The 16,577-nt window shown below is 35.6% G+C and overlaps 1 protein-coding gene across 2 annotated transcripts in view; it reads left to right on the forward strand.

The window, feature by feature from the left end:
• POF1B (POF1B actin binding protein) overlaps positions 1-16,577 on the forward strand; it is a 100,516-nt gene that overhangs the window by 64,682 nt on the left and 19,257 nt on the right. For both annotated transcript variants that reach the window (XM_070365704.1, XM_005904963.3), the window contains 3 exons: positions 2,449-2,579; positions 10,149-10,176; positions 11,616-11,690. In XM_070365704.1, coding sequence (XP_070221805.1) covers positions 2,449-2,579; positions 10,149-10,176; positions 11,616-11,690 — 234 coding nt within the window. The remainder of the gene's footprint in view (positions 1-2,448; positions 2,580-10,148; positions 10,177-11,615; positions 11,691-16,577) is intronic.

Below are 16,577 nucleotides of genomic sequence, written 5' to 3' on the forward strand. Positions count from 1 at the left end.
GACTGGAAACATTCCTGTTTCATTGGGAGGCTCTCCGTCTTGGCTTTTTCAAGTCAACAAAAACATGGTTATGAGCCAACTTTAAAGGAAATGGCAAAACAAGCAGTTCCAATAAAACTAACATCTACCAACCTGTGATTTAGTAATGAAAATATTGCTACCTGGTACATCATAATTTTTGGTTGGGCAATTTCATTTTATTGAGCATAGTTCCATCAAAAGCTTAATAGCAAATGAGAATATGCCTTCTGTCTATCTTCTCCTCCATACTTTTGAACCCAACTGGGTTTTGGTTTTTACTGTATTACTTAAAAGTTATCATGATTTGTGTACTGTATAAAACTAAGGAGGAATATACACACAAAGGAGTAAAATTTTGATTCTTGCTTTTCTACCCTGACAGCTGTTTTGTCAAAAGAACCATTCTACAATTTTAATGCTCTCACTTTTTCTCAAGCTGATTAAAATTTGTTACCTGAACTTGAGTCATATTTTTCACAGTTTCACAATAAGAAAATCAAACTCTTGACAGTTTCAATACCTAGCCCAACTAACCTCCAAAACAATGCAGTTAGGGACAGTGTAATTCCCAAGTTGTTGAAAACACAAACACAAAGGTCTTCTGGAGAGGTAATTCTGTGTAGTAATTCTGTGTCCTGGACTCTGAGATTCTTTATTTGGGTGTCATACTGAAATCATATGAGCAAAAATTTTAGTAATGGTACTAATTACTAATGTGGGCAAAGAATTCTATACCCAACATGTTTACTAGTATACAAGGCAATGATAAGAGAATATTTGGGTAAAAATAAAAAGGAAATAAATACTTTAAGATAATTTGAAATATAAAATCAGTTAAAATGGAAAGGAAAAAAAAGCTCCAAGGCTTTTGCAGCATTGTTAGGTCATTATAATCTGCTAAGAGAGAAAAATAGGCAAAATACTAGGTGTATCACATTAATTTGCAGATTTTAACAAGGAGCTCAGTACTTGAATATTCTTGGCTAAAGAAATGCCCTTTTCTACTTGGGAATGTTAACAGGTTTGGGAGGGGCACAGAAAGGTAAGGCAGGAAGGTGTTATCTCACTAGCTAGCTATAGCAATGAAATAACCTGAGGGTCAGTGGAATGACATTGACACGACAGCTAAATTTTCCTTTTATCCAGTTAACTTTAAAATCTTTAAAATCATATTTGAAATTGTGTTTTTAGGCTACTCCCAGTTTGATGAATATATAAGGTCCATAGGAGAGAAATGCATGAATAAAACATGAAATCAAAAGTTAACAATTATTCAGAATAAAAACTTGGCTAACTTTGATCCTTACTTCCTTAGAGGGGTCTGTCACAGGAGAGCTCACTGCCAAAATTTGGAAATCTAGGTAGACCTCAAAAGTCTGTCTCCAACTCTTACTACAAGTTCAATTTCATTACTGCGATTAGACATCTGAATTTAGGAACAGGTTGTAAGGGATCACCATTATGTTCTTGAGGAAGTGCTGCTTATACTCTTTTAGGCCTTTTTAGCCATTCTTAGCTAGCTACTTTAAGATAGAAACCTGTAAAAATTATTTTGAGAATCATTTGGCATTTGGGTCTCTCGTAACCAAGTAGATGACTTATTTCATTTCAAGGATATTTACTGAACAACTATAGGGTGTTCAATCAGCAATGTGCTGGATACTGTGGAATATACCAGAAAGTATGATTCATTCTTTACTCTTAAGTTTATTTCTTTGGGTAGGAGAGGTTGCTGAGAAAACCAAACAATCTTATCTATGACCCTATTGATAATAATTTGTGTTTAGGATTTCAAATCTCTCTGAGGTCTGTGAATTTTCTACATTTAGCTGTGAGCTAGTTTTTCCCATGTCAGGTTGACTAGATATTCAGCTCAAATAATAAATGCAGTGAATCCAATAAGAAATAATGAAAACACATTGAATTGAGAAAGTTTATTTACTCTTTTAGCTGTGCTAGTAATCAAATAGATTTTAATTGACATATTCAAATCCAAATGAGATTAATTCATCTATAGTCAGTATAATTCAAATAAATCACATTTTCTTTTCCAACAGGGGACAGATGAATAAGCCATGTGATAATAATGAGCCATTCAGGGATTTTGATTTACTTGTTTTACTTTTTATTTAAGCATCTATATTCAAGAATTTTCATGTAAATTATTCATATTGAATTCATTAGATCACTTAGACTTGACTGAAAATCTGAAAATGCCATTACAACATTGTTTTTTCTTTGAATTCCTCCCATATTGAAAAATGCATATGACAGCTGCAAAGAAATTTTAGTGGCTTCATTTATGTGATGACTTTGTGATGTTACTTGTATTAATAGGCTATTTCACTTTTTTCATTTCACATCAAAATATCTGTGAACTTAGAAACACTTAATATTGTTTATAATAGTAACTGATGTTTTCTTTAGGTGATAATTCAGGATGACAGCCCTGAAAAATTGGACCCCAAATATTTTGGAGAATTGCTCGCTGATCTAAGCCGCAAAAATATGGATCTATATCACTGTTTATTAGAACATTTGCAGAGAATTGGAGGAAGGTACTATAAAGATATCATTTACCTTTATGTTGTAGCTTTCAAAAACTTTACAGTACCCTGGTATTTTTTTAATAGATTTTATTTTTTAAAGCAACTTTAGGTTCACAGAAAAACTTGAGTACATTTAATGGTGTAACAAGATAATTATATGAGCAGTTCAGTCATTCAGTCGTGTCCAACTCTTTGTGACCCCATGAACTGCAGCATGCCAGGCTTCCCTGTCCATCACCAACTCCCAGAGCTTGCTCATACTCATGCCCATCAAGTTGGTGATGCCATCTAACCATCTCATCCTCTGTCGTCCCCTTCTCCTCCTGCTTTCAGTCTTTCCCAGCATCAGGGCCTTTTCAAGTGAGTCAGTTCTTTACATCATGTGGCTAAAGTATTGGAGTTTCACCTTCAGCATCAGTCCTTCCAATGAACATTCAGGACTGATGTCCTTTAAGATTGACTGGTTGATCTCCTTGCAGTCCAAAGGACTCTCAAGAGGCTTCTCCACCATCGCAGTTCAAAAGCATCAATTCTTTGGCACTCAGCTTTCTTTATATGAGCAGATATCAGGAAATACTGCATTTTATTTATTTATTTTTATTCTTAATATGCTTTTTATTTTATTTTATTTGTGGGGAAAAGTTTTTTTTTTAATATAAATTTATTTATTTTAATTGGAGGTTAATTACTTTACAATATTGTATTGGTTTTGCCATATATCAACATGAATCTGCCACATATTCCCCATCGTGAACCCCCCTCCCTCCCCATACCATCCCTCTGGGTCATCCCAGTGTACCAGCCCCAAGCATCCAGTATCGTGCATCGAACCTGGACTGGGGACTCGTTTCATATATGATATTATACATGTTTCAATGCCATTCTCCCAAATCATCCCACCCTCGCTCTCTCCCACAGAGTCCAAAAGACTGTTCTATACATCTGTGTCTCTTTTGCTGTCTCGCATACAAGGTTATCATTACCATCTTTCTATATTCCATATATATGCGTTAGTATACTGCATTGCTGTTTTTCTTTCTGGCTTACTTCACTCTGTATAATCGGCTCCAGTTTCATCCACCTCATTAGAACTGATTCAAACGTATTTTTTTTAATGGCTGAGTAATATGTACCACAGCTTTCTTATCTATTAATCTGCTGATGGACATCTAGGTTGCTTCCATGTCCTGGCTATTATAAACAGTGCTGCAATGAACATTGGGGTACATGTGTCTCTTTCAATTCTGGTTTCCTTGGTGTGTATGCCCAGTAGTGGGATTGCTGGGTCGTATGGCAGTTCTATTTCCAGTTTTTTAAGGAATCTCCACACTGTTCTCCACAGTGGCTGTACTAGTTTGCATTCCTACCAACAGTATAAGAGGGTTCCATTTTCTCCACATCCTCTCCAGCATTTATAGCTTGCAGACTTTTGGATAGCAGCCATTTTGACTCACGTGAAATGGTACCTCATTGTGGTTTTGATTTGCATTTCTCTGATAATGAGTGATGTTGAGCATCTTTTCATGTGTTTGTTAGCCATCTGTATGTCTTCTTTGGAGAAATGTCCATTTAGTTCTTTGGCCCATTTTTTGATTGGGTCATTTATTTTTCTGGAATTGAGCTGCAGGAGTTGCTTGTATATTTTTGAGATTAGTCATTTGTCAGTTGCTTCATTTACTATTATTTTCAGCCCATTCTGAAAGCTGTCTTTTCACTTTGCTTATAGTTTATTTTGTTGTGCAGAAGCTTTTAATTTTAATTAGAGGAGAACATAGGCAAAACACTCTCCGACATAAATCACAGCAGGATCTTCTATGACTCACCTCCCAGAATATTGGAAATAAAAGCAAAAATAAACAAATGGGATCTAATTAAAATATCTCATTTTAAGAGTTAATGGACTTTATGAAAATCATCGAAGAGATCATACCAACTCTTTTAGGGTCAAAAGAGAATTAAGTGGACCTTCTTTTCTAATGTACTTTTATGTCAAATGCTATCACTTGGGCAGGGAGCTCAAATAATGCATGGCATACTATGACATTTTAAGATATTACACTGATGATATAAGATGCAATCCAATTGCTAACACACTACTGTTTATCTTCCATTGACGTGTGTTCAACATATGAAGACAAGAGTTTAATATACATTTAGGATTATATATTCTTATAAATATTACATATTATTTTAAAATTTTATATAAATATACAAATATTTATTTATAAATTGATATTATAACATGGTATTATACAATAATACATATTTAGGTATATAAACATGAACAGTTCATCAACTATTCATGTGTAGATGAGAGCATATTGTCATGAAATGAATTTCATGAACTATACTCCAAAAGTTGCCTTTACTACATAATCACATCATATACGTGGTCATCTGTCAGGCAAAACTTAGGAAAGCTTCATAAATTCCAAAAAGCCTGGAGGATAGAAGAAAGTCAGTAGAATATTTTTCTAGTTCAGACTTCACCAACTTTAGATTCTTCTACTTCTTAGAAATCTTTAATCTCTTCTCTATCTCATTTCTTTCTACTTATTAGAACTTTCTAAAATATAAATTTATTTATTTTAATTGGAGGCTAATTACCTTACAATATTGTTTTATTAGCTTTCTCCTCCCCAACTTTTCTTGCTTTTGTATTTATGATTGCAACCGTTCTCTTAACCCTCACCCTCAACTGCCTTGCCTCTTTATTGCATTGTCCCCCCACTTAGCAAAATTCCAACTCTGGATAGTCTAGTTCTCTGCCTTATCTATTGTTTTCTCTTTTCCTCCATTCAATACTCATTGCCCACTACTCCTAGAATTCAGACACTACCCCATGAGGGGTGTTTTATTTACCCTTGTTTCTTTGGTGCTTAGTGTGATGACTGGTTTACCGTGGCACTTAATAAATATTTGTTGAATGAATGAATGGTTTCTTTATGCTACATCCATGCAGTTGAGCACAGTTAGAGACAAGCACAGCTATTTATTTAAATTGGGGTCATTATTTGTTTCCATCTTTAGCTGGGTTCAACAAGGTTTTATGCTAATAAATATCCTCTCCCTTTATCCAAACAATTATTTCACACATTCATTCATTTGCATAAGGTCACTACCTTAAAAGCTTTCCCCTGGTTCTGAATAGTCTATTGAGTGTTCATTGTCGTGCCAGACACTGTACTAAGTGCTTTTTAAATATTATCTAGTTTGCACAGTAACCACAGAAAGTTTAAAATTGAATTCCCAAAGAGAATAAGTTATTAAAATCACATAGCTACTAAGTGCTTGAGATGGATTCAAACATTTTTGAGTACTCTTATACATATAAGCCATGACTTGGCTTTTCTGCAAAGCCTTCCGTAGATACTGTTTGGTTTAAATTGTCTGCAATATATTTAACAATTTAGAGACACATAGCTAGTATAAAAGTATAAAAGGCTTTTATACTACTAGTATAGTAGTATAAAAGGCATTTCTGTAAAGCCTTCCCTAGATACTGTTTGGAACACTGTTAGGTGTTCCTCTTCTGTGTATTAATCATGCCCTGTGAATATTTTTTTTAAAGTATCACATTGTGAAATCAACAGCAGATAGAGACATTCTTAAGTACCCTGATTGTAGATCTAGGGTTCGTATCCTGGGTTCATGTCCCAGCTTTTATTACATACTAGATGTGTAGTATCAGGCAACTTGTTTAACCTCTCTGTACTTCAGTTTCTTCATCTATAAAATAGGGATTATAATAATAATGATACTCATTTCATAGATTTGTTATAAGCCATAAATGATTTATATAAGACATGTGCTTAGAAGCAACAAGAGCATCATGTGACAACTTGAAAATTGACCTACAGAATCAAAAACTCTGGCGTAAGGCCAAGTAACAAGCCCTCCAGAGGCTTCTAATACATGCTCAGGTTTGAGAATCACTGACCTAAGGCTACAAAAGTGACTCGGACTAGAACATATGGGAGAACCTTTTTACCTTAGGCAAATCACTTTTATACTAGCTATGTGTCTCTAAATTGTTAAATATATTGCAGACAATTTAAAGAAATTATCAACTTTTTGAGTCATCAAATTTGAAAAGGTTGCAGGATTTAGACCAATTTTACACTGCTCAAATTTTGCATTAGATCAGTTATGTTTTTGTGAAGGATAGGACAAGTTAACATTTGTGTTTAGATTGTCCAAAACCCATTCAGAGGTCATGGCCTTGACAAAGTTGCTACTCAATAAAGGCTTATAGAATGAGAGATAAATAAATTCCAAATTTATTAGTCTCATACTAATTAGAAGTAGACAAAATAACTAAGCAAGCAAGTTAAATATTTTATAATGATCTTCCAGCTAAAAGTATAATCTGGGGTTTTGAAATAACTTCCTCTCATTGAAGGTTTTGATAAATATACATGGGTGACCTAAATGTGTAATTAAACATTTCAAAATGCTGAACTTAATTTCTAGAGTATCTAAAATATCAAAAAGAAAATAGAAAGTTAGTGTCTCCACATTAGTAAACACTCCAGAGTGGAGACGATCTCATAAAATTTGGGGGCTTAAGAGTGTTTGCTTGTCAGAAGGTTGTCATTTTCTTTCTGTTCATTCCTTCCCCTCCTTTCATCCTCTTCCTCTCCTTTCTTTGTTTTTTCCTTATTAGATTCCTTCCATCCTAGGAGATGAGATGCCATACAATGAGCACCACTTTTTTTTATTTTCTGCCCACTGTAATTCTAGCCACTGTTATCTTGTACTGAATGGAAATGTAATACACATTGACCTTTCCACTTCCCAGCTCTGTTCTCTTTGTTTCCACTCTCTCTCTTTCTCTCTTCCACCCCTTTGGTCTCCACTTTTCTTCTTTTTAAATTGCAATTCAGCAATGAGTTAAGCTGGAGAGTCAGGATAAAGAAAGTTTATCTTATGAAACCATTTTGGTTACATTTGTAAATTTCAGTATTATTTTCTGTTGATTGTTCCTTGTTTTGTTTCTTTGTTTTGTTTCCTTATTTGTAGTAAGAAGTGACTAGAGATGTGTTTACTAAGTTGGCATTGGAATTATAATTTTAAACATAAAAGGTCTGTGATAATTCCAGTTAGCATTATGACTCATATTTTAACTTGTTTAATCTTCCATACACATGCAGCTGCTTTAGTAACACACAAAAAAAGTAGAAGGGCTTCCCTGAGAGCTCAGATGGTAAAGAATCTGTCTATAATACAGGAGACCTGGGTTTGATTCCTGACTTGGGAATACCCCTTGGAGAAGGGAATGGCTACTCACTCCAGTATTCTTGCCTAGAGAATCCCATGGACAGAGGAGCTTGACAGGCTACAGCCCATGGGGTAGCAAAGAGTCGGACATGACTGAGAGATTAACAAAACACAACAACAACAATAAATTAGAAGATATTTCATTTTTTTCACTAGGGACTCCCCACAATTTCTATTTTGGCCACCTAGGAAATACCACATACATATACACAGACAGTTTTGTATATGTACAATACATACATAGGCAGTCATGCCTTGGGAAATGAAGTCTTCAGTTCTCATTCTCCACATTAGCTTATGTATTTTTATAAATGCATGCAAGAGGCTTTGCACAGTGAGTGATCCACTTACCTTTGTAAGGAATACTCATAAACACTTACATAGAAGGTAAAGAGCTAACATTACTAGCTTATATCTCTAAATTACTTTTTTATTGTACTTGACAATATGGCAGTTGTGTATCTATGATTTCCTAAGATTGTCTTACTTTAAAATATTTTGTTTTGCTGTCAGAACGTGTGTACTTGTTTTTTTGTTTGTTTGAGAAGTATGTTCACCATATGTATTTTGGGTCCAACATTTCCACTAAGGGCAGAAGGAACAAGTAGGCAAGAATAAGGTCTTGTCTGTTGCCACTGACAATGCTAGAACTATATCTTTCCCAGCTTTCAACATTTCCCCAAGAAGCCAGTGCTAGACTGGTATAACCACTTATAATCATCTTGCAGCATTTGTCTACCTCACATGGTTCCACAAAGAGCCTTCCAATACTCATAGACAAACTCTCATTTTGATACTGGAAATTCTATTATCTCACTAAAATTTTGGTCACGTTGCTTAAGGCTCAGTGCAGTTCAGTTCAGTCGCTCAGTCACGTCCGACTCCTTGTGACCCCATGAAACGCAGCACGCCAGGCCTCCCTGTCCATCACCAACTCCCAGAGTTCACTCAGACTCACGTCCATCGAGTCAGTGATGCCATCCAGCCATCTCATCCTCTGTCGTCCCTTCTCCTCCTGCTCCCAATTCCTCCCAGCAACAGAGTCTTTTCCAATGAGTCAACTCTTCGCATGAGGTGGCCAAAGTACTGGAGTTTCAGCTTTAGCATCATTCCTTCCAAAGAAATCCCAGGGCTGATCTCCTTCAGAATGGACTGGTTGGATCTCCTTGCAGTCCAAAGGACTCTCAAGAGTCTTTTCCAACACCACAGTTCAAAAGCATCAATTCTTTGGCACTCAGCTTTCTTCACAGTCCAACTTTCACATCCATACATGACCACTGGAAAAACCATAGCCTTGCCTAGACGGACCTTTGTTGGCAAAGTAATGTCTTTGCTTTTCAATATGCTGTCTAGGTTGGTCGTAACTTTCCTTCCAAGGAGTAAGCGTCTTTTAATTTCATGCTGCAGTCACCATCTGCAGTGATTTTGCAGCCCCCCAAAATAAAGTCTGACACCGTTTCCACTGTTTCCCCATCTATTTCCCATGAAGTGATGGGACCAGATGCCATGATCTTCGTTTTCTGAATGTTGAGCTTTAAGCCAACTTTTTCACTCTCCACTTTCAGTTTCATCAAGAGGCTTTTTAGTTCCTCCTCACCTTCTGCCATAAGGGTGGTGTCATCTGCATATCTAGGTTATTCATATTTCTCCCGGCAATCTTGATTCCAGCTTGTGCTTCTTCCAGCCTATGTCCCTATATAAGCATTTGAATATCCTTTAAGCTTTGTCACTGATATGCGTGTATATATATATATATATACACACGTATACACATACACACACACACACACACACACACACACACTGTAGTATAGACTGAAAGAGGTAGTCTTGCAAGTTTTGATTTTGCTTAAAATGGTATGAATAGCTTAAAGACACTGTAGGGAAAAGCTGAAATCAACATTGAAAGGGAGCAATACAAGGAGAAAAAGAGTTGAAAATAGAGAATGACTGACTATTACTGCTATTGTTCACTCAGATGTTATTTGTTGCCAAACACTGAAGACTTCTACATCTAGTCACAAATAGACTTGTTTAATGGATGGTACTAACTAATTCTGCATATTCTATTGGTTTGTTATTGTTTATATTTAATAGATTAGCTAATTCCATGAAAGTTATCTTTATTTTTGTGAAGTGCCATTTTAGTTAGTTTAAAATTTTTCATTTGGATTATAAATTTCATTTGGATATATTATGACATCAAAAAATAAGATAAAATATTTAGAACATTAACATTTATATATGATCAATGTATATATTTTCCTAAGATTGTCTGTTTTTCATTAATTCTTGCAGCAAACGGGACTTTGAGTCTTTAGATGAGGTAAGTGCTAAGAGTTGAAAATCAAATATAGTTGATAACAAAGCAGATTCTGGTATTTGCACTAAAAATATTGTTTTAATTTGGTATCTTTATTAGACTCGACACATAGGTTAGTGAAAGATACAATGATCCTTTTGCATTTGAAATGATATACCATTTATATCTTTGTAATGGCTGTAAAAGTGATAATTGTTAAAAATAATAATCATTCACACACAAAAAATGTTTTACCAGCTGTCACCTTATGATTTAATTTGTCTTTCCTTATGAGAACATTTAAAAATTCATTGACTACATAGTCTCTGTTTTAGAAAATTGAAATCTACAGTAACTAAATTTTAATTTTAGTAAAAAACTAAACTTTTTTAATGAAATATTAACTTAAGTTGCTGGCTGCTGCTGCTGCTGCTAAGTCGCTTCAGTCATGTCTGACTCTGTGTTACCCCATAGACGCAGCCCACCAGACTGGAGTGGGTTGCCACTTCCTTCTCCAATGCATGAAACTGGAAAGTGAAAGTGAAGTCGCTCAGTCATGTCCGACTCTTTGTGACCCCAGGGACTGCAGCCTACCAGGCTCCTCCGTCCATGGGATTTTCCAGGCAGGAGTACTGGAGTGGGGTGCCATCCCTTTCTCCGACTATTGGCTACTCTTGCCAAATAGCCAGAGACTTGAAGTAAATTTTTTCAAGTATCAATTCTATTATATACACACATCTTGCTAATAATTACTTTTAATGGAACAAGTCATCAAATAGAGAAAGAACTGATTTCAATGTAATGAAAAGCACAATGGCTTCTTTTGTGTTAATTTTCATCCTTATTTCCAGTGTATTGATAAACTGCATCCGTTATAATAATTCAGTAGCCCTAAATTGCTTTTATGAAGTACTGACTTCAATTTAGCTTCTCACTTAAAATTTGTTGAAGCTTCTTGGTGTTGTTATGGCAACATCATAACCTTTCAAAAGATTATGCAAAATTCATGCAATTTGCAAATTCTCAATAAACCTTTGTTTTTATTTCCCCAAATTTTTATTTAAAAAAATCCACCTCTAAAATGTTATACCACCCAACAAAACTTCTAGTTGTTGAAAGATACACTGGAATAAAGTGTTAATGGGATTTAAGTGACTACGCTTTTGTTTTTAAGTTACTCTTTTAAAAAATAGAAATGGAACATCTGATTGATTGCCCCAAACTTTCCTCTAAAATCCCTGGAATGCAGAGTTCTTTCCATGGTGTATGTAGTACCATCAATTTTTTACAAGTAAGAACTGATAAGGCTACTAAAGTTTGTAGGAACTATTGCCTAAAAAGTGAAATAATCTTTTGATGTCTCTAAAAATAGGCCCCTCTCTATGAAAGTCTGTGGATTGCTGATCCTAAGATTAAAACACTAATGTGTATCTGTTAAAGGATAAGCCTCTCTTTTCTTACAGTCAGAAGACATTGAATCATTGATTCCAAAAGGATTGTCAGAATTTACAAAACAGCAAATTCGCTATATTCTGCAGGTGAGATGGAGTGAAGAATGCCTGTGAATTCACAACTAAAAAAGCGCTGGCTTAGGATGTTTCCTTTAATTAATAACAGAAAGGTTTAAATAAAAATCCTGTTTCACAACAGTTGATTACATTTTGATTAAACAAGGGCTGAATTATAGTTTGGTCAGACCATCAAAGACTAGTATTGAATGACTAACATTCAGGAAATTGTTATCAAAATATTATTCCCGAAGAATGCCCTTATTCTCTCCTCGCTGCTGTAGCACAAACTGACTCTAACTTACAGACTTCGCCCTCCTCTTCTCCATTCTACTTTCTATACCTCCCTGCCCTACCCCTGGCAGATGGAAAGGTCATTTCATTGATTTTCCTGAATTGTGGAAAGTTAGAGACCACTGCAGCAATATATTCCCCTACACTGAAAGGGAGAGACAGATCAAGATAGATCAAAATAGGTGCTAAAGAATATAGCTAAAAAGAAGAGTGTATGTGTTTGCAAGAAGAGATTCTAAAGATAATCTAGTTTTGTCTAGTGAGGCAAATTTCTAAGTTTGTTATTTGATCTCAAGCTTTTATTGATCATTCACATATTGGACCTGGCATCTTATCTGTGCAACTTAAGTGAAATATAAGTGTGTATTATAAACAGACAGTGGTATAGGGAACACTTATGCTCTGCAGAATCTGAATCTTGGCTATAGCCTTTATATTATTTCTGATGGCACGAGGTCCATCCAAAGTGTAATGAAGGCCTGTTTCCTTGAAAAATTGAGAATGTTTGCATCTAAGTTCCTGAGAGACATTAGTCTGTAGTTTTCTTTCTATTCTCTTTGATTCTGGTGTCAGGATAATTTAGCTTCATGAAATGAATTGGGAAATGTCTCTTCTATTTTCTGGAAGAAACTGTATAAGGAGTGGTTTTAATCATTCTTGAAACATTTGGTATAATCCTTCAGTGAGAATATCTGGGCATGGATGGCATGCATGTATATTTTTTTAGTTTAAAAAATTCTAAATTCAATTCCTTAATAGTTACAGATCTATTCAAATGATCTGTTTCATATTGGATGAGTTGTGATAGCCCGTCTTTCTCAAGGAGGTAGTCCATTTCATCTAAATTGTCAAATTTTTATGTGTATTCATAGTATTTCCTGACTATCCTTTTCACATCTGCAGGGTCTGTTTTCTTCTCTCCTATTTAATTTCTGACACTAGTGATTTGTGTCTTCTGTTTTTGTTGTTAGTTTTGTTGGAGGTTTATCAATTTCATTGATTTTTTTTGAAAAAACTATATTTTAGTTTTATTGATCTCTATTCTTTCCATTTACATTTCCATTGATTTTTTTATTTTTTCCTCTTATCTATATTATTTCCTTCCTTTGCTTGCTTTTGTTTATTTTGCTTTTCTTTGTCTAGTTTCCTCATATGGGAATTTAGATGATTAATTTCACACCTTTTATATTTTCTAATGTAAGCATTTAGTGCTATAAATATCCTCGCAGCATAGCTTTAGTGTGCCCCACAAGTTATGATATGTATTTTCATTTTCATTCAATTTTATGTATTTTTATCTCCTTTTATTATCTGTTTTGAATGGTGGATTATTAATGTTTAGAAGTGTATTGTTTAGTTTCCAAGTGTGTAGAGATTTTCCTATTGTCATTCTGTTATTCATTTCTAGTTTGATTCCACAATGGTAAGAAAATATACTTGATATGAGATGAATTTTCTTGAAACGGTTAAGTTTAGTTTTATAGTCAAGGATACGGTCTATTTTGGGTATATGTTCCATGGGAACATGAAAGGAACATGTATCTGTCGTTGGATAAGGTATTCTGTAAATGCTGATTACATCCTTTGGTTGATGATATTGTTGAATTGTTATATTCTCTTGCTCATTTTCTGTTAAGTAGTTCTATCAGTTGCTGAGAAAGGAGTGTAAAAGTGTTTAGTTGTAGCTGTGGATTTGTCTGTTTCTCCTTTCCGTTCTATTAGTTTTTGTTTGATATGTTTTGCAACTCTTTTGTTTGGTGCATAGACATTTAGGAAAGCTATATCTTCTTGGTGGATTGACTCTTATTCTGTAATGTCCCTCTGTGTCCCTGGTAATTTTCTTTGCTCTAAAGTCATTTTTTTTCCTTTTCTTTATTTTATTTTTTAAAGTATAAATTTATTTATTTTAATTGGAGGTTAATTACTTTACAATATTGTATTGGTTTTACCATATGTCAACATGAATCCACCACAGGTATACATGTGTTCCCCATCTTGAACCCCCCTCCCTCCTCCCTCCCTGTACCATCCCTCTGGGTCATCCCAGTGCACCAGCCCCAAGCGTCCAGTATCATGAATCAAACCTGGACTGGCAACTCATTTCATATATGATATTATACATGTTTCAATGCCATTCTCCCAAATCTCCCCACCCTCTCCTTCTCCCACAGAGTCCAAAAGACTGTTCTATACATCTGTGTCTATAAAGTCATTTTTATCTAATGTCAATATAGCCCTCCTGCTTTTTTTTTTTTTCCTCCTGCTTTCTTTTAAGGCTTGCATGATATATCTTTTACTTTCATCATATATATATATATTTTAAATTTCATTATCTTTGAAATGAGTTTCTTGTAGAAAACACATAGGTTATGTGTTTTTTTTTTTTTTTTTTTATCACTCTGTCAAGTCAATCTCTATCTTTTAACTGGTGTGTTTAGATCAAGTTGTAATTATTGGTATGTTAGGGCTAGACCTGCCATTGTGTTTTCTGTTCATTCTGTCTTTTGTTTCTTTGTTTTCTTTGTCTTGTTTTCATGTAGATTACTTAAGTGTATTTTAGAATTCCATTTTGACTTATCTCTAGTGCTTTTGAGTGTGTCATTTTGTATGACTTTTTTAGTGGTCACTATATTATATATCCATAACTTATCCCCATGTATTCAGTTCAGTTCAGTTGCTCAGTCGTATCCGACTCTTTGTGACCCCATGAATCACAGCACGCCAGGCCTCCCTGTCCATCACAAACTACCGGAGTTCACTCAGACTCACATCCATCAAGTCAGTGATGCCATCCAGCCATCTCATCCTCTGTAGTCCCCTTCTCCTCCTGCCCCCAATCCCTCCCAGCATCAGAGTCTTTTCTAATGAGTCAACTCTTTGCATGAGGTGGTCAAAGTACTGGAGTTTCAGCTTTAGCATCATTCCTTCCAAAGAAATCCCAGGGCTGATTTCCTTCAGAATGGACTGGCTGGATCTCCTTGCAGTCTAAGGGACTCTCAAGAGTCTTCTCCAACACCACAGTTCAAAAACATCAATTCTTCGGTGCTCAGCTTTCTTCACAGTCCAACTCTCACATCCATACATGACCACAGGAAAAACCATAGCCTTGACTAGATGGACCACTGTTGGCAAAGTAATGTCTCTGCTTTTCAATATGCTATCCAAGTTGGTCATAACTTTTCTTCCAAGGAGTAAGCGTCTTTTAATTTCATGGCTGCAGTCACCATCTGCAGTGATTTTGGGGCCAAAAAAAAAAAAAAATGTCTGCCACTGTTTCCACTGTTTTCCCATCTATTTCCCATGAAGTGATGGGACCAGATGCCATGATCTTCGTTTTCTGAATGTTGAGTTTTAAGCCAACTTTTTCACTCTCCTCTTTCACCTTCATCAAGAGGCTTTTTAGTTCCTCTTCACTTTCTGCGATAAGGGTGGTGTCATCTGTATATCTGAGGTTATTGATATTTCTCCCGGCAATCTTGTTTCCAGCTTGTGCTTCTTCCAGCCCAGCTTTTCTCATAATGTACTCTGCATATAAGTTAAATAAGCAGGGTTACAATATACAGCCTTGACGTACTCCTTTTCCTATTTGGAACTGGTCTGTCGTTCCATGTCCAGTTCTAACTGTTGCTTCCTGACCTGCATACAGATTTCTCAAGAGGCAGATCAGGTGGTCTGGTATTCCCATCTCTTTCAGAATTTTCCACAGTTTATTGTGATCCACACAGTCAAAGGTTTTGGCAGTCAACAAAGCAGAAGTAGATGTTTTTCTGGAACTCTCTTGCTTTTTGGATGATCCAGCAGATGTTGGCAATTTGATCTCTGGTTCCTCTGCCTTTTCTAAAACCAGCTTGAGCATCTGGAAGTTCACGGTTCACATATTGCTGAAGCCTGGCTTGGAGAATTTTGAGCATTACTTTACTAGCGTGTGAGATGAGTGCAACTGTGCGGTAGTTTGATCATTCTTTGGCATTGTCTTTCTTTGGAATTGGAATGAAAACTGACCTTTTCCAGTCCTGTGGCCACTGCTGAGTTTTCCAAATTTGCAACATTTTATTGGTATCAGTTAACTACATAAAGTTTTTTCTTCTTTCATCTTTCTTTTAGCCTCCATATTTATGACTTTTAAAGTATTTTCTGTAAGTACATTGAAAGCCACGCCAAACATTATAATTTTTATGGCTTGAATCATCAAATTTAGTTTTGAAAATGCAAAAAAGGAAGGAAAACCTACTGTATTTACCCATATTTTTGCTTACTGTGTTACTTCTTCCCTCTTGATAGTCCAAGTGATTGAAAGTCACTCAGTCGTGTCTGACTCTTTGCAACCCCATGGACTGTATGTAGCCTGCCAGGTTCCTCAGTCCATGGAATTCTCCAGGCCACAATACTGGAGTGGGTAGCTGATCCCTTCTCCAGGGGATCTTTCCAACCCAGGGATCGAACCCAGGTCTCCCACATTGCAGGTGGATTCTTTGCCATCTGAGCCACCAGGGTCCAAATTCCTTCTATCTTTTCCTTTCTCTTCAGAAAACTTCCTTCACCCATTCTTTTAGTATAGGTCTGCTAGTGAAAAATTATTTTTCTTTTCATCTAAAACTGTGATTTCCCCCTCATTCCTAAAGG

Source organism: Bos mutus, chromosome X, assembly GCF_027580195.1.
Source record: "Bos mutus isolate GX-2022 chromosome X, NWIPB_WYAK_1.1, whole genome shotgun sequence".
Classification (NCBI taxonomy): domain Eukaryota; kingdom Metazoa; phylum Chordata; class Mammalia; order Artiodactyla; family Bovidae; genus Bos; species Bos mutus.